A 19,777-nucleotide genomic window follows, 5' to 3' on the forward strand; every position below is an offset into this window, starting at 1 on the left:
GAGAAACACCACCGCTCTCGACCGTGCTCGGTCAACTTTTTTCTCCGACTCAACCCTTTTTCGGCGGGAGTCGCCGACCGCCACCGACCGTACTCGGTCAACCTCTTTTATCAGACTATCCATTTTTATTTTGGCACCCGTTCTTCCGGGGATTTGTTTTCAAGCAAATTGTGCAGCGATCTTTTGTTTTCAAGCGGGCTGTCAAATGCCCATCTCTTGCAGTACACACTAATCTCTTATTCCTCCCTTTTTACATTTAAATTACACATTTTACTGTAACAACGACTGTATGCCAAATGGGCTTATGCCAAATGACTTTATGCCAAATGGCCTGTCACCATCTTGAACGCCCGTGCCTCATGGTCGTACAAAGCACCAGTGAGTATAAGCGAGTTACATAGAGCAAATTTTGCGTACGCTACGCTACGGAAATTGGGCTGACTACTCAAACCATAAAAAGTCTTACGAAGCCGCAGCACGTTTTTTACACTAAACTAGTGTTCCAAGATACAATTTTGTCGGAATTGTTCAAAAGCCTTGTACCGAGACCCATCTATTCCCACCTCGAAACCAAAACTATTCAGATTACCTTGCCCTGCTTCCAGCTACCATGTATGTCAATGTTTGTAGTCAGTCCGTTTCGCGCAGCCTCCTTAAAAGTCACGAATGTCACTTCCACTGCTCTGCGATCAACACCAATGATGTCCAAGAAGCAATAGATATTTCGTGATGATGGCTTCGTTACTTCGTACATCAAGTATTCGCATTGTACTATCGAGCGCTACATTGAACAATAGATTAGAGTGCATCACTCTGCTACAATCTATCTAATATCGGAAGCGGGCATAGTGGTAAATCAATTGCCTTGTACGAGGCTCACCTTGGTTTGATTTCGAATCCCGCACATAGGATTAGATATTTTACTAAAGAAATTTTGCTAAATCGATAATCGAATGACCCTAAGATTAAAACCACTATAGCCGAAATACAAAAATCCATCTAGCATCACAAACAAGTCGGTTGATAAACCAGCTAATGTGACGTTCGATGTTGACACATCTAGCGTTATACGAATCAGCTTAATTTAGTTTCGTCGGAAAACCATGTTCAAGCATTATCTGCCACAGTTCGTCTCGTTTCACTGAATCATACGCCGCCTTGAAACCCACAAACTGAAAATGAATCCGCAAGCACAAGTATATAACCGCAATTTATCCAGAGTTTGTAGCATGGTAACATTTGGTCCGTCCACTAAACAGAACACGGGAGAATGCCTTGTAGGCGGCATTGAGGTTCGTTATGTTACGAGAGTTATTACACTCGAGTTTGTGGCCATTCTTGAAGATAGGACATATGACACCATCCTACGAGATTCCGTCCTTCCCAAAGGCCGTACCGTTTTTCGGCTCTCGAATAGCCTTTCGCACTTCGTCTAGTGTGGGTGCTTGTCCATCATCCACAATCCACATGCTATTTGTGGCCTTCTCTCCTCTTGTAGCCGTTCAATAGCTCCTTCCACCTAGCAGTCATTCTTGTAGAGTCTCGGCTTGATATCGATCGGCACTGGGTTGCTTTTCCACCTCATACTATTGATCCTTTTGTAAAACTTCCGCGCCTCATTCCTCACAAAGTTTCCTTCTGTCTCAGCGAGCACTATTTCGTCGGCCCACGTTTCTCAAACGGACGAAGTTTTTTTTTGGCTGCCCTCAGCTTGCCAGATCGTTTCCTATTGTAACGTGCAGCCGCTGCAAGCATTCGGCTTCTTGCCTGGGTTTTCTCGTCCGTCGCTCTTTGGCACTCAATATCGAACCAGCCGTTCCGCGGGTGATACCCAACAATTCTGTGGCTTCTGTACTAACCACCGCGTGGAACTGTTCTCAGGTGCGTTCAGCTTATCTCTTGTTGGCCCCATCTTCGATTCGTTCCATTTTATATTACCAATTTCTGGCTTAATCCTGTAAATGCACATTTAAAGCATTATATGCCATAAAATTCGTATTCGCTCAAAGAAACAATATTCGGGATCCGATGTGGTCGGCCTATAAACTACTATGGAAACTCGTCTAGTTCCGATATTACTCATTTCATTTTATTGTTCTTGCCCCGATTGTCTCAGTTGATTGGGTAATTGATTGAAAGCCCACAAAATGGTACTATATGATCCAATCCCGGATAAGTCAAATGACTTTTGCTTCAAGTCTCTTTATACCAAAAATATAAAACTCGATACAATGTAATTTAAACTATACATAATTTTAATGACTGAACCATAACGATTATTCTCCAAACTAAACATTTCTTTCGTTCTACCAGATTTACGGAACAACCACGACAGCAGTTCAACAGCAACATCAACAGCAGCAGCAGCAACAACAGCAGCAAAGCACAATGCAGATGAACGCAGTGCGGAAAATCAACAGCCTCTTGCAGAGTGGTGCCGTCTCGGTGACCGGAATTTCCGGTAGCCAGGCACGCATGATGCCGAAAAAGCCACTCAACAACCAGCAGACAAGCGTCTCGATCACAACCACCAACAGCTACGTTTCAAAGCAGCAAAAATGCTACGTCTGCGGCGACAACGCTGGTATCAATGCCACGCTGCTGACGGAAGCCTCGACAGCCACGTCGCAAACAGAGTTCACTTCAAAGATAGCAAAAATCGTTGGCGAAGGCTACATGGTAATCATCGGTACAGACGACGTCGTGTGCAGACGATGTATTACGATGTTCAACCAGATGGACAAACTCGAAACTGACCTGGAACACGTGCGAAATACGCTAACAAGTTTTATACACAGAAAATACAACATACTGGATGACGATCCGAGTCTCGCACCTCCGCCGGCGAAGATTCAGAGACTTGGCGGCATTGGAACGGCAGCGACAACCTACAGTGTTAAAACGGTAAATGACTCTGGCCAGGAAATGGTTGACGTTTCCAGGAAGTCAAACACATCTGGTACACTGTCAGATCTGACCAACAGCGGAATGGACATTGAGAGTCAGCTGACGAATATGTTCGAAAAACCGCAACAGATTGTAACACAACAGTTACAACCACAGCAATCGCAAATCCAGACTACAAACAATGGAGCGAACATTGTCAGTAGCACGGCACAGCAACTGCCCTCGACGGCAATCCGGAGGAATCCAATCAAAATGTACAAGTGCATGTCCTGCGATTTCAAGACCCAGGATCTAACCCAATTCCAACCCCACTACGAGCAATGCAAGGCAAATACAAACCAGCAGCTCGTAACACCGACTTCCACAGCCACGACGACCACGTCGTCTGCATATCGCTGCAAACTGTGTAAGAAAATCTTCGCCTCTGTTGCTCTCTTGAAGCAACATAACGCTCTGGAGCACCAAAATCCTGTTCAGCAGCCAACAGAAATCAAGATAGTTGAGCAACAAGGTTCCGGCACGACGATAACGCAACTTTACGCCTGTAACATGTGCACTTACAAGACCCCTGATAAGCAAAATTACGACGACCACCTTCGCAAACACATCAAACTGAAACCGTTCAAGTGTCGTGTCTGTCTGATGCGATTCGAAACGCGCGAACAGGCTTCGATTCATGCGAAGAATCATCAACCTGATTACTTCAAGTGCGGTATATGCAATGTCACGTTTAACAAACGTGAACTGCTAATGAAACATTTAGAGACTCACGAAAACGTTAAAAAGCAAGTCCCAGTACAGAAACACACGACGATAACAACGGTCCAGCAAGCACCATCCCAACAGCAAACCCAACAAATCACCCACCACCATCAACAACAACAACAGCAGCAGCTTATGCAACAACATCAACCATCAGCACAGATACGCATCAAAAGCGAAATGCCAGTGGCCGATTCATCGACGCAAAAACTGCTACAGGCAACGATCGATGAAGCGTTACGGGATACGATCGGCGAAACGATCGATGCCAAATCGATTCAATTCCACTCCTGCAACACCTGCTCCCTGACATTCCTAAACGAGAAACTCTACACTCAGCACATGAAAATGCACTCGGGAGGAGCGGGCGGTACCCCGGCACCGTTGACGACTAGTCAAACGGTCGGTGGAACGACCATCACCACCAGCAAGAAAATGGTCAGTGCGAATGCGTCCACGTTGAATAACGGCGGCCAGGAACTGCACGGAAAGTTGCTTGCCCCGGGCGGCGCTCCCGGATCGACTCTCACCACCAGCCATAGCATCTCGGATGGAGATCTGGAAAGTATATTCGAAAAGATACACTCCGACAAGAATGATATGAACCCGGGCGATAATATGGTCATCACCAGCCAGGATAATGCTACCGGCAATATCACGTACAGCATTACGTTGGCCCAGCAAGGCCAGCGGGGACAGACTTACGTTCAACAGCAGCAAGCGGAGCTTGCCGAGAACAAGATGGTAAGTAAATATTTGTTTACTATGGCTTGTATGAAAAAGAATGTTGAAGTTAGACTGACGGGTATACTGCCCATAACAGCATAAGAGTCCCATGTTGAAAAACAGCAAGCCGAGAAAAACGCTGTTCAAGATTGTCCAGTCCATTGAGCCAAATGGATGGGACAACCATGTTTTGGTATTTTTTTGATATTTTCTGAACAAACCCGGTAATCTTATTTGTGCAGTGTGATTCAGTGGTGATACAGAATACAATCCAACGGATAACTCATTTTCGACAAAAATCCACATGGGACTCTTATGCGTTTATGGGCAGCATACTCCCGAATAATAAATATTAAAAATAAATAATCAGTCTAATAATTGTTGGTTTGGTGGAGTCTTGGGACATTTGGTTTCCCTACCCTTTCTTGTTACAAACTATCAATCTTAACCTTCGCCTGTTCCCAAAAATATTGCAACTACTAAAACTTGCTCTCATTTCAGATAACCCAAAACCAGGTCAAACAGCAACAGACTGCCGTTAGTATTGACATGCCGACGCTTGATCAGGGCGAAGATCAGCAACAACATCAGCAGGCTCAGCTTCAACCCAAACAGGAAGCGATGAATATGCCCGTTAGCATGCCAAGCCTTGACGACGATGGCGAGCAGTCACAGAACAGTCAGAACTCGAACGCGGAAGGTGCTGTTCACATGGAACTGGAAGGCATACAGGACGCCGATGGTCAACAGATCAAATTTATTCTCAACGAGAACGGGCAGATACTGCAACTGGATAACCATATTCTGACCACGGACGCGGATGGAAATCAGATTCTGGTCCAGGGCACGGATAGCGAACAGATTCAGCAGCTGCTGCAGAGCGTTGGTGTTGTGATGCAAAGTGGTGAAGGTTTAGGAGAAGGCGAAACGTTACAAATGATCGGTGGTGATGGACAGACAGGGCAAATGATTTTGGTACAAGGCGCCGACGGACAGGAACAGTTGATCGATGCTTCACTGCTGAACGCCGATGGAAACATTGTTATTCAGCAATCTCAAGAAGGTGAACTCAATGCCGAGGGAACACATATAACAACTGAAGATGGACTGCAGATTCCAGTGTCATTCACTACCTCGGGAGAAGTGGACCAGGAAGGTAATTTGACTGTTTCCATGGCTGGTGGCGAAGGCGGCGAACAGCAGATTCAGTTGCATCTTCAACAAGCCGACAACGATGGCGATGAACAGCAGCACATGGACGGATCAGAGGATCAGCAAGGTATCCTCACCGAAGGTGGTCATATAATCCTTCACACTCAGGAGCAGGTCGATGAACAACAGAAACAGGATGAAGAAAATGAGCGTGCTCAGACTGCATCAAGCGGTCGTGTGGAAGCAAACACTACTGGTAGTGGATCAATAGTTGGCAGCGGTACCAGCTCCGGAACGACAGCTACCGGTGCCGATGAACAGGGAATGTTTAACTTTGATGAACTCATTCAGCCTCAGGTGGTTATCAAACAACAGGTAAGGCGAGATTGACCCTAAGACCAAAATTCGACCAACGCAACCACATTTTATGTTTGTTTGGTTTTGTTGTGTAAAAAGTTGAAGAAATGCTTTAGACATGTACACTCTGAGCACCTCCAGTTTGTTCCGCTCTCCCTTTTATTATGTTGATCACTAATTTAAATTGGTAGTAGCAACCCGTAGATGATTACGTGTAACCCTACATATTACAGTAAGAATCGATTTTGTCATTAGAGAAAAACAACCCAGTTTGATAATCCAATGTACGGATACGCACCCACAGGCTCAACCCCGGCACACGCACTATCCGCAGACTCATTATCGTGAGAGGTCCTTGTTACTACATCATAACAAGTAATGAGTTTAGTTTAAACAAAATACGCTGAACGGAGACAAGAAACAAAATAAATATTATTAATTATAACAGTAATGATTACAATTAGGAAGCAACTAGTTTTTCTTAGAAATTAAAGCCACACAAAACTGCAGAAGACGAACGAGTCTAATGAATTTGGTGTAATATTTGAAATGTTTTTCCAATAAAGATTTCAAAAACTACACCGCAAAAGTGTCTTTTAGTTTTCAAAAATTATAGATTACGGACAAACAGATATAACACTAAAAATTCTAAAGTCAACCGTGTCGATTCGAACATCACCCTCATTCTTGTTTACGACGATTGCGAGATTCGAACAAAAGTAGTTCGTATTGTCGTTTACGACAGCAGAATCAAATGGACTTACTATTCGTTCGAACCGTTTTCGAACGAATCTCGTACACGTCGTAAACAAGAATAAGGGTGGCCTGGCAGGGTTTCTGTCGAACTGATTACATACATACTCTAACTTGATACGACTTGACAGTGTTGATGCACGTTAGATACACCTCACACTAGATTTTATACCACTAGGCTATCCTAAGCATGTGAGGTAAGGTCTTGAGCACTTGCGGTCCTAGGCTTTCGCGTGAGCGATAGAGATGGAATGAGTCTTATGTATGTTTGTCTGATGTAGTTATTTGTATAAATTCATTATTGTAGACAGTCTAGACATCCGAACAATCCATAACCCTGTTTGCATGCTTTAATCTCTGATATTATAAATCGTCCTGTTTTCTTTGTAAATATCACTTAAGAGATCTTGTGCAATGCCTGATTTTTGTTTCCTGACAACAACACAAGGTTTTTGGACACTGTTTCTTTGTATATTCGCCCATTTCGTCGAAAAAAAATCCAGTCCAGGTTTTGAACTGTAAAATTGATCTGAAATAGAGCGCAATGTTACGGTCTTGACTATGGTCTTTATGTCAGTGTTTTGTGTATTAGTGAAACGACGTTCTTAGTTACAAATTTAAAACCTGAAAGGTGCAACGGCTTTTATAAAAACTGCTTTTTCTTCGCAAAATTCGATAAATACCTCATGGTGGAAACAAAAAGAATCAAATTTACGATGTTCATTCTCAAAGAACCGGGGCAATTTGGGGAACTGAAGCTGACCTGGAATTTCGAGGGCATTCGCATTAAACCTTTCAACACTCGCACCGTTGTACAGAGTCATTTGGGAAGACGAAAAAATTTATGCGCAATTTTTCAATGTGTCGTTTCAGCAGCAAACGTTTCCAGTGTGCTGGACACTGTTCCCAGTTTACAAGAAAGTTGCATTGCACGGTAATTTTCAACGTAACGTTGAAAATTACCATGCAATTACTTCGCTCGGGGTTGAATCAAAGCATATTGAGTCATTCATTAATGAACCACTATTTGCTTCTCGTTGGCGCTATGCTAGCACTTGTCAGCATGGTTTTTATCTTGGCCGTTCGGTGGCAACCAATCTAGAGAGCTTTACGTCATTTTGTATAGATAACATGTGCAAAAAACTTCAAGTGAATGCCGTATATACCGGTTTTAAATCCGCATTTGACACAATGAATCACGATATTCGCTAAGCTGAAAAAACTTGACTGCACGACTATGTTCTGTTACGCTGTTATGGGCTTCGATCGTATCTCGTTCATCGTCAAGTTGCTGTTTGTATTGGCACTGCAGTTTGATTGCTCTGGAGCTCCTCAAGGTAGTACACTCGGGCCACTGCTATTTTCGCTGTTTATTTACGTCATTGCCGATATTTTAAGTCCTGATGGTAAACTGTTTTTCGCTGACGATCTTCAAATATATTTCGTAATTCGTTATCAGTCTGACTGCCTGGCACTGCAAACCGTTCTGGATACTTTCAACGACTGGTGTGCGCGGAATATGTTCGTTTTGTGTACTACCAAATGAAGTGTCATCAGCTTTCGTAGCACTAGGAGTACCATCCTTTTTGATTATAATAATTCTAGAAATCGGCTAGTGGGTGAATAGAGAACAGGGAGTCTAGTTATGTGAGGTATGCAAACTAGGCTCGATGAAATTATCCAAGTCAGTCTTGGATATCACATACAGTTGGAGCAACATCATATGTTGCTTCAAGCTGTTCTCAACTCCTATTCGGCAGTTTTCACGCCGCCACCCGTGTTACGGCTTGGTAAGGCCAAACTGGTGTCGAAGGGGGTCAATCAAGCTTGTCTGACGTATTTTTGATGGTCACATCATTAGTGTTTCTGCGCTAGAATCGACAGGCAGCCTTAGTTGATTATAGGATTAGGGACTATATTTAATGTGGTAATGTCTTTTTCGCTTCAGATAGTTGACATTCGAGCCAGTAGAATTCCTTGAGCGTCTGACATACGAGTTCCGACGGAAATTGAGGATTCGATAAAAGAGATCTCTTCTATGAGACGGTCGACCGAAGGCGTCGAAATGCCGGAAGAGATGAACAGCGGTAAGCGAGTTTAACAAGAGGGAATGAGACACTTACTATCATTCAAATGATATCTGTAAGTAGCACTAACAAAATTCCTGATTTCAGGAACTGTACGAGATGGCGCTGGGCCTATGGCCTTCGACTGGCATGGTCCATTCTCATTGGTTCGAAAGTCTTCTTGGCTGGTCGCTGCTAGTTGATCAATTCGCTTGGGTGGGGGACATGTCGATCCTACTAGTTGTCGACTCTTTTTTCCCCTTGTTTATTTGACACGGCTCCATGCGTTAGCATAACTGAGCCGTGGGTCATTTATGACTTTTACAATATGTAAAAATTAAAATTATCTTTCATGTGTCTATCAGGTCTTGTTGACGCAGCTTGCTGCTGCGTGTTGAGATCCTCTTCTTTGGTGGTGAAACATAGGTGCGCCGTCTGCCACACCTTGGGGGTCATTCGGTGTCAACTCTTTTGACCGTGGGTATGAGGTTAGTTCAGGAAAGGAGTGCATAACTGGTACCTAAGAGATAGCTCATTATTCAGGACTTGTTCTTACGATTATTTAACTCGATCGAGCACTCCGGTTCTCAGAAATGATAAGTAACCCTTTCGGGTCGGTGTGGTCTATTCGAGTCGAACCAGGCAGACATTCGGTTCGAGCAAACTTTATGGGGAATAGTGGATATATATTTCTTATGTCCTTTATAGGCAGAGATTCTTTTTTGAAACACTAAAATGTCTCGCCTAGCTACTCAGGATAATAATAATAGAAAAAATTGAGGGATTGTCTGGTCCACAATGTGATGAATACGTATATAGTGTGTATGTATGTATGAATATTGACTAGAACAGGGGTAATCGAATTATGTTATAAGATAGCGATAAAACAGTACAGTTGTAGAAAAAGTATTCGCGTGTAATGACTAATACTGCTAGTATGTCTACCGTTTCAATTAATAGTCGATTGATCCGCTTCGGACCTAGGGGACAAAATGGAGATTAGGAAGAGACAGAAGTGGATTCAATGAGAAATTTGCCAATATGACGTTGACTCCAAGGCGATGCACAGTGGGACGGAATCAAAAAAAGCCGGACATTGATATTTGCTACGAAACTATTGGTTATGGCACTTTGATGTCTTCGGAAAGGTTTCTTCGTTTTTTAAGTAGTTTAATATAATGTTAGAAAATTTTTGTTTAAGGGGGTATGTACGCAGATAAAAAAAATAACTTTGCAAGTAGTTGCCAAAATTGATAGTCATGTATGGAAAGTTTGTAGACGAAATGATTTTATGAAACTTTGTTGAAGTAGCGAAATGGCTGTCTGTTAAGTGAAAAAAGTTATTGGGTGAAATTGAAGTACATGTCGGAATACCCCCTTAAAAAGTGTTTTTTCATTTTAACTTTTTTATTTGATTTTTTACAGTTTCTCGATGTTCTAGAATGTTGTTGATGCTTTCAAAACACACCTTTTTGCGGAATACACCAACTCGCTATCTCTTCGTTTTTAGGGTGTATGTCTGTTTTTTTGGTTTTTCTGGGCTAACTTTAAGGGACTATGGTTTGTATAGTAGCAGGTAGTAGCAGCTAAATTTATTTTTTTGATGTTCAGCAAGAAATACCCTATTGATACATATATAAATCATAGCGGGATCTAATAGGATCCTTGGAATAATGCGGGGTAAAATAGTTGGATGAACAAGGTAATAATATAACCGAGTATTCTAAGCAACGAAATACCTTGTTCATCCAATGACGAAGAAGATAATTGGCAGGACACTGATGACTTATGAGCATGTTAATAACAAAAAAATTACCTTTGAATAATATATGGAATGAGCTAGATTATTTCAAATGTTTATTGATTTCGCATAATAGTTTATTTTTCATGCTTCACAATACCAATAATTTATTGAAACGTTAGTCTATTTTACCCCGCATTATTCCAAGGATCCTATTAGATCCCGCTATGATTTATATATGTATCAATAGGGTATTTCTTGCTGAACATCAAAAAAATAAATTTAGCTGCTACTACCTGCTACTCTACAAACCATAGCCCCTTAAAGTTAGCCAAGAAAAACCAAAAAAACAGACATGCACCCTAAAAACGAAGAGATAGCGAGTTGGTGTATTCCGCAAAAAGGTGTGTTTTGAAAGCATCAACAACTTTCTAGAACATCGAGAAACTGTAAAAAATCAAATAAAAAAGTTAAAATGAAAAAACTCTTTTTAAGGGGGTATTCCGACATGTACTTCAATTTCACCCAATAACTTTTTTCACTTAACAGACAGCCATTTCGCTACTTCAACAAAGTTTCATAAAATCATTTCGTCTACAAACTTTCCATACACGACTATCAATTTTGGCAACAACTTGCAAAGTTATTTTTTTTATCTGCGTACATACCCCCTTAAACAAAAATTTTCTAACATTATATTAAACTACTTAAAAAACGAAGAAACCTTTCCGAAGACATCAAAGTGCCGTACCAATAGTTTCGTCGCAAATATCAATGTCCGGCTTTTTTTGATTCCGTCCCACTGTGCGATGGTAGGATGATTTTCCATAGGATGACAGGCGACGTTATACGCTCTAAACTTGTGCCAAATAGTATGTATGTATGTATGAATGTAAGCCCGTATGTATGCCTTTTGTTACAATGGAGAATACAATTTACGTACTTACCCAGTACACGTGCTATTAGTAGATACCAAGCTCGAATGGTGACGCTGCCATTAATACCTAAACTCCATTGAGCTCCGCCATCGTTCCCCCAGGGACTACCTCTCGGTATTACTTCTGGGGGGATGGCTGTACTTGATGTACTCATTCACTCTCGCTAACGCGTTCATACGCCCTGTATGAGGCTTACTTGGGTGCTCTCTCTGTCGCACCTTGATTCACTCTCTAACACTCCACATGAGGCTGACAGTAGCGTTTGACCCCTGCTATTTGTACAGCGGCTGCCCCACTCTACTGCCCAAGCGTTAAAGTCTCCCGCTATGACTACCGGTTTCCGGCCCACTAGGTCTGACGAGAGCCTGTCGATCGTCTGGTTGAACTGTTCTATGGGCCACCTTGGTGGAGCGCAGCAGCTACAATAGAACACAATTGATCTTGGTAATCGCAATACCCTCGGCGGAGGAGCGTATTACCTCTTGAACCGGGAACCGTCCCATTGTACAGATTGCCACCATCCCAAACCCGTCCAACACCCGATTGCCGTTGCCGGCAGGGATGTTGTACGGGTCGGATAGGAGGGCGACATCTGTCCTCGACTCCGAGACCGACTGCCACAACAGCTGTTGGGCTGCTGCACAATGGTTAAGATTTAGCTGTGTGACGGCTGCTCATTTGCCTCACCGAAGGGACATGAAGGTCATCCCATAGCATGGTTACGGGTTTGCTTCTTAGCGATGCAGATAAGACATTTATGCGCCTTAGTGCAGCCAAGCTCCTTATGCGCCTCCTCGCCGCAGCGACGACATTGTTTGCTCCTGTCTGTACCCTTACATTCGTACGACTTATGGCCAAACTCAAGGCACCGATAGCACCTATCCACTGATGGCGGCTGGGGTATGCTAACTGGGCATAATGACATACGATCTTCAGTTTGCCTATCACGGTAACCTTTTTTGCTTCCGCTTTCAGTAACCTGAGGTAGGCTACTTGCGTGCCGGAGGGTCCCGCTCTCAAGCGCACAGAGGCCCGCTCAATTGCTGCGCCAAATTGTTCCTTGACGGCAGCGACGACATCGTCTGCGGTCGTGAACTCGTCCAGTTGCTTACACTGGAGAGTCATTTCCGCCCCTAACGACCTCACCTGGGCGCCTTCACCCAGGTGCGTCTCACGCTGCGTACGCCTTGCCCGAGGGCCGAGAGGCTTTCGGCCGCCCGCATCGATTTTAGGACGTCGGCATATTTGTCCTTGTCGGTCTTTAACCACAAGGCCTCGCCTCTGTCCTTGGTCTTCTTCGCGGGCCGAGGTGCGTCCGGTGTCGGTGTCGGCTTCCTCCTAGTGTCCACCTTCAGGGGTTTTCGCCCCCTGCCCGGTTGCGCCGAGTTGCTAGTGCCTTCTCTCTGCCCGGCGGGGTCATTTGCGCCCAGGTTTACATCGACCAAACGGCGTTTGGCCGTGACGGTTACACGCCGTTTGGTGTTGTTTTTTGCACCCTCGCCTGGTGACTTCCTAGGACGCTTCGCGTTCGACGTCGTCTTGACTCTAACATTCGAGGGGAACTCAGCCGCCGCTTCGAGCGACTTGGCGGTCGGTAAAGAAGAGGTGTGGATCAGATCGCAGGACTTGGGTGAAAATGCAGTAGATTGGCGTGGGAAAGAAGTAGAGAGAGATAGTGAGCGGGAGTTGGAGTTGGAGTTCGCTGGGAGGCTACGATAAGAGAAGGCAGTGGGATAGTTGGATTTGGACGATGGAAAGTGTAAGACGTGTCTGAGGTGCCATCGCTACGGCCGTCCTGAAAAAAAGTTTAGCTGAAACAACATTATTAGCTGGACAGTTACTGCTGCGTCCTTTTCCAAACTGTTTCGCCGTTTTTTCTAAAATTAAAAGTATCGGCTTATCGTCAAGGTCCCCGTCGCAAGACATAACTGCCTCGTGCATTCCGACACTTTCGTCTGCTAAACGCCAAGGACAACAAAGCCTGCTCGCCTAAACGTAAAACCACCCGTGGATCCAGCCAATCTAAACCGTCGTGGCTTTCCCGGCCCCGTAGCACACAAACCATAGATCAACTTGCCTGCCTTTAGCACGTGTCACAGTTCACTGCCTGCCACCCTCGAAAACTGTCACGCCATCGTTACCACCACACCAGAACCGGAATAAATGTGTACGCAATGTTTTTTCTTTAGGACCGCCACATATCCGAAAGTTCTCCTACTTCCACAGCGCCCTCGTACTCGAAACTAAAGAGGCCTTGAATGCCCACTCCAGCACTCCCATACCAGGAGTCGGCAAGCCTCCATCTGGGACTTCAAACTTGTGCGGTGAAGTACAGTGGTTCAGAACGTAAGTGTCATCATCCTTATAGCGGACCCTACACGTGTAGAAATATTGTCAATAAATTGAATATTGATCAATATATTGATCGTGTAGGGGTATCTTTAAAATATTGATCATGTAGAAACCAAATGGGATTGACGTATTGAAGCAGTCTTGACAATATTTTTATTGACAATATTCTTGTCCCGTGCAGGGTCCGCTTATGAGATAATGAGGCTTCGTCAGCATTTGGGTGTACAGTTTCCTGGCCAGGGACTCCCGAGGTGTATAAAGGTGTACACATTTTTTTCTATGTGTGCATCAGCTGTCACTTTTTTCGGGCAAACAAGAAGAAATGAAGAAGAAAACAGAAGCACGTGGTCCCATACTTCATTCTGATTGGTTAGTGATGTAAACATTTGCTCTTTTGTGGTCCCGGACGCCATACTTATTTTTACCACGTGCTTACAAGCTTCGCTTCGATTGGTCGGTTTGTTGATTATGTGCTTCGCGGTCCTGGGCCGCCATGATTAATTTCACTAGCAACAAACCAACACACTCAAACTTGACGAATGTGAACACCTATACTGTAATGCATCTCGCGTGACTCCCATCGTATTTTACTGTTCGCAACGATTTGGAGCCTTCTGAACTTCATACGCATATGAAGTCCCTCCTGGTCCTTGGCTCTCTGAACGAAAGACTTGGACAGATTCAATTTTTTGGTCACATCCCTGACCGAAGCATTGGGATTTCGCCTTAACGCTTTCAGTACACGCTTATGATCATGATCACATTCAAATCCAACTTTTTAAAGTTAGGTTTTGTGCCCTTAAGCGCCAATTGGTACATCAATTTTTCGATTAGGAAAAATAAACGTTGCATACTCACAGGCATTTGGCTCTAAGAGTTCGTTTTTTGACATTTTTGTAAGATATTATTAAATTATTTATCTACAAATTTAAGCAATAAAAAACCAGATTTTTTCGTCCTTGTAAATGTGAAAATTTAGTAAATCTTAAGAAAGTTGTAATTGAAAATCTCCAGACAGCTGAAAGATATAACGTGTCGACAAAGTCAACCGCATTGTGGGTATTTTTTGGTCATAGGGCTTATGAACCATTCGATCTTGAAAACCCTTTACCTCTCGTTTAGTCATAAAACGGTGTGCCGAAGTTATTAAAACAGATTTGTACAGCAGATTAAAGAATGATACCCAATTGATCGATTTGTCGCTAATTCAACAAAAGTATTTAATCCTCGATGCACGATTTCATTAATTTTTGTACTTAGAATTAATTACTCGTTAATTGTAAAGTAGTTCAGCGCTAATTAATTTACCACTCCTTTCCCTGTTTTTGCCTGTCACCCTAGAGCAACAATTTTTCCAAATATAATTTCTTTGGCTGCGAATGGCTTTTTTCCCTTTTATTATACATTATTCAGATTGAGTTGCATGGAGACGACCAAAAACAAATGCGCGAAAATGCAAGCAAGCATGACCAGGCAACCCGTAAAGATGATCCGGCGTAAAATCATTACATACCTATTTCTCTTCAACCAAGTTTATAAGATGTCCCAGAAACCAATCGATCAACGTGATCTTGCTTGCAATTTTTACAGCCAGCCAAATAAAATGGATCGTTGGAATGAAGTGTGCCGATTACTGAACCATCCGTCTCTCATACGTGCATCATCAAGTCAACGAAGTTTACATCAAAACACAACTTCGTTTTTCTTTGCCGTTTCGATGTCAATGTTCGTTGGAGGATTGGGAAAACAGCAAGCATAAAACTTGAATAAACTAAGCCAATAAATACATCTGATAGTTCTAAACATTGTAAATAGTCGTTTTGTAAATGATTGGTGGAGTTAATTAACTGAAGGAAATATTGATTAAGATATGTAAATGAGTCTAGTGGCTCGTATGTTTAGCTCTACAATAAGATCAGTCCAGATTGGCTCGATCCGTTTATTTTTTTCCTTGATTTCACAATGAATGCTAAAATATCAGGTTTGATCATATTTTAGGCACATAGCAATATGCTAGAAAAAAACAATTTTTCAAGATGCTGTTCATAACATCTGAAGTCTACAGATTCAATGGGAATAATGTTCTGCCTAGATACAAGAGTAATGGTAATATATTGATAAGTGATATAAATAAAATAAATCTATTTTAAATATATGATTTGAAGATAACATATTAACTATTATTTGAATATAAGAATAAAATTCAAATACCCGTTGAATCGAAATAGTAGGTTTTCAACAAGGCACATTTTTTTATTTTTTCCCGTTAGTAACGTATCACAATACCCTACTTACACGACGAAAAATTCTATGTTTTCTTCTATAGTCGCGATTAGTAATACGTGTCTCAATACGCCTCATACATGTTTCTAACTCTTCCATATTCCCGGGAAATGAGTAATTTTCGTAATTTGGACACAAGCAGGCGTTTGATTTTATCTGTCGGAATCTCATACTCAGATTGATTTGCTCTTGTCCCTGATTCCGTTCCTTTTCATCTGCTTTTAGCTATGATGTCATTAGCACCAAAACAAACTTTCATCCTAACGATCCGTGACTGTGATTTCCAAAAATTTTGAAGAAAACGTTTGGTACCATCATTATAGTCGTTGTGATATGTATTCAAATCATGCATAGTAAGATTGACAGCGCAGGTATACCATTTTCATGTTCTACGCTAATTTCTGTTTTCTTCCAAAAGTAACTGTAATATGGTAATATGCCCTGATAAATTTATGTGTCAATAATAGCGGATAAAAGAAAAGCTTTCAACAGTAAAAATTTTATTTGACCCTGAGGTTTCTATTACATTAGAACTCAACTAATTCAGGCTCGATTTACACTAGTGCAACATAATTCAGCCGACAAAGATTACTCCCATCAAAATGATTTTCCCCGAACTATCAGTCTAAACCACAGCCACGCTGTGAAACCAGACAAACTAAACCACGTCAAGATGTAGGATAAATGCTCGTTTCGCAGTGTCACCCGGGTTTGGCCGCCTATTGGACCATAAGGAACGGTTGTGGATACGGTAGCATCCAAAAAGTACGGTTCCGTGTTGCATATCTGTGCCATTTTCTGTACGTCTCGATAAAGGAATACGGCTCCGCGTTGCTGCGGTGTAAATTGAGGTCGATTTTCGGGTAAACGTACAACGCACTGCAGCTCCACGGTTCCGGTGATTTGTCCTTCTGATCTACTGGTTGGATTCAACTGCTTTTTCGGTACCCATCCACGATTGATAAGAATTTTGTCCCTGAAAAAAATTACATCTCGTCATAGAGCTATCAAACTATACGCCTTACTCACTCTCTTCCTTCGAGTTTAAATGGAGTGATTACCCAGTAGCCTATGGAACCCTCCTTTTGCGAGAACAAGCCACCAGCTGTATTTGAATCTCCACCTTGAATAAGAGCACGTGGACCTAAATGCAATTCCTGGTCATGGAAGAATTCACCCCGAACCACGACTTTCTGGTATTCCATGCTGTTCAAATCGGACAAGCTGTAATTTTAAAATTAAGGAACATGATTTGCATAATTTGTGTTGTCAATCCATTTGATTCAATCTACTTATCAGGCACAGGAACAGCATCCATTTGGACAGTAGACTCCAGTTTTCGTATTAAATCCTCCTTCCACTGCTTGCGTTGGATTTGCCAACATCCCAAACCGAAAGTCGTTGCCGGAATGGCCTGAAATGACAAGAGATTTATTTCCTTACGGAAAATTGTTTCGTTCGGTTTATCTTACCAATAGTATCCATCCGAACGGTGTAATTGGTTGTGTTCTTGTATTGTTCGATCTCACTGGAGGTGGAACACGAATCCGTTTCTGATGTGCCAACCGAGTGGAACTTGACCGAGCGGCAAGATTAGAACACCGCAAACCGATGATAGCCTCTTGTTTGATGATTGCAAACATAATTTACTAATATTTTAAAGGGGCAATTCTAGTTTCCGGTTCGAATTTCATAACAATATATATATATAGCTTCCTTGACCTGACAAATGGTACAACCACCAGGGTATCGTTAATGCTAAATAAATTACAAATTACAAACAAATTACAATATTATTTTCACTGTATTCATTCATGAAATTCATACGTAAACATAGTGCTTTTGTTTTATTTTGACGTCTCTCATGTATATACAGTGAAGACTCGATTTCGCATGCTCCGATTTTATCAACTTGTTAACCCGATTTTGTCAACCTATTGAATTCGACCAAAGTATTGTTCATAAAATATTGAAAAGTCTGGTTTTAGTGAAATCTCTGTGGTCTTAGTCTATTGCTGGGTCTCTAGAGAGATGTTTTCCCTAATAAATATCTTATATGATTCAAGAGCCTAATGACCCGTTCAGGGTATCATTCAAACAATATGTGGAATCGTAGGGGGGTAAAAGTTGGGTTAAAGTTCGTGTAAAATATTTTTTATTAGGGTTGGTTTTTATATAGTCCATCCTGAAATTGGGTCATTAAACCATAATATAATGAAATGAAATTTTACTGCACTGAAACTAGCATTTCGTCGGTTTGTTGCTATACGTTTCATACATGAGTGCGAACGAAACAAAAATAAACGTCAAATCGTTTTTCGCTTGCACTAATGCAAAGTGAATTGGCGTGTGATTCGACAAAAGAGATTATAACTACTAGAGGGAGCAAAGCGCTACTGTTTCCATGTATTCACGGACTGACACATGGGGCTCGCTCTAACATATTGTATCCCATTACTTTGACAGGTTTAAACCCGGGCAATATGTGTCAAACTAATGGGCCTAGCATATGTAAGAGCGAGATGATGAATTTTCAGTGTTAACAGCGACATGCGACCTCTAGTAGTTATAATCTCTTTTGATTCAGCGCACGGCTTGGCGGCGCATGGCTGATATGTCACGATGTGGATTTTAGAAAAGATTCGCAATACGCAAAATAACATACACACTTAAAATCCATTACCTACCAGTAGGTAATTTTAATTTGCTGTCCTTATTTCACTGCCGGAAAACGAGGGAGAGGGAATGATTTTTTTACTCAAAATTAATGGGATGAAGTTTAGTCGGCATTGGAGAATATCTCATTATTTTTGGGTAAATTTGGACTCCCCCTCTTTCGTTTTTCGTTGGAGGAAATGGGATGAACAGATTTAAAATTACCTACTTCTAGGTAATGCATGTTTTCTGTGTATAAATTATTTTAAAAAATTGAAGTATTAGGACCACACCTTCCATTGAACATGATCCTTTACACTTTTGCAGGGATAACTGTCAAAAATGTGAAACAATGTCAAGGGCTTTTCAGGGCCGTACCAGTCGTGTCGATCAGACAGATTGGTCTGTACGCCGGTGGTCAACTGGTGGCCTTGGCGGAGTGTCAGTTTTGTGCCCCTTTCGGTATTTGTTAAACCTAGCAGCATTATCAGGGAATTAGCCAATCCATGAGACGTTTCTGATCAGCTGATTATATCTTGTTATCGCTTGTGCTAATTGCCACTCGGAACAAATGCAATTTGCAAATGCGATTTAAAGGCAATTTCAATACTTAGACAAATTTTCTGGCGACTGAAATGGACTTGGTTGTTTTTCGCGTTTTTCAAACATGGCGGTTCATATTTGGTTTAAGCTTAAAATTGTTTTTTGAAGAATTGGTGTGTTCTCACTTGTATTTTGTTTGTCTAGTGCACTTCATTTAACCAACGAATGTAGAAAATTGTGGAATCGTGTGTAAGTATAGTAGAACAAGATCTCTGATCTAAAGTCTTAATGAACATCAGATTGTGATCAGTTTTGGTGTGCAATACCAATTTCACCTTTGATTCTTCTTATAAGTTGGTGGTGATTATTTAGTATACTGGTAAGTATATGTGAGTCTAGGGGCAGATCACTCTAAGAATGTATAACAAATTTGCATCAAATTGAAAAAAATGCATTTAATTTACATTTTTGCATCAGCTCTGCACTGCCTCGCAGAAAAGTTTGTTTAACAAACGTCCTACGCTGATCCACTTTGCTCGACG

General features: G+C 42.0%; 2 protein-coding genes across 5 annotated transcripts in view; one reads left to right on the top strand and one right to left on the bottom strand.

Moving 5' to 3' along the window:
- Positions 1-15,853, top strand: part of LOC131693259 (zinc finger protein 836-like) — a 48,170-nt gene extending 32,317 nt beyond the window's left edge. For 2 of the 4 annotated variants that reach the window (XM_058980950.1, XM_058980949.1), the window contains 3 exons: positions 2,314-4,413; positions 4,897-5,922; positions 15,168-15,334. In XM_058980950.1, the coding sequence (XP_058836933.1) occupies positions 2,314-4,413; positions 4,897-5,922; positions 15,168-15,254 (3,213 nt within the window). In that variant the 3' untranslated portion in view covers positions 15,255-15,334. The other 2 variants (XM_058980952.1, XM_058980951.1) reach the window with 2 other exon arrangements.
- A 116-nt stretch (positions 15,854-15,969) lies between these two features.
- LOC131693260 (SURF1-like protein) lies at positions 15,970-17,884 on the bottom strand. Its single transcript, XM_058980953.1, has 4 exons — positions 17,510-17,884; positions 17,330-17,451; positions 17,067-17,261; positions 15,970-17,013 (listed from the first exon to the last, which is right to left on the bottom strand). Exons 1-4 carry the CDS (start codon positions 17,678-17,680, stop codon positions 16,635-16,637), a joined length of 867 nt encoding a protein of 288 aa, XP_058836936.1. The 5' UTR covers positions 17,681-17,884; the 3' UTR covers positions 15,970-16,634.
- Between the last annotated feature and the right edge of the window lie 1,893 nt (positions 17,885-19,777).

This window comes from Topomyia yanbarensis, chromosome 3, assembly GCF_030247195.1.
Source record: "Topomyia yanbarensis strain Yona2022 chromosome 3, ASM3024719v1, whole genome shotgun sequence".
Lineage (NCBI taxonomy): Eukaryota > Metazoa > Arthropoda > Insecta > Diptera > Culicidae > Topomyia > Topomyia yanbarensis.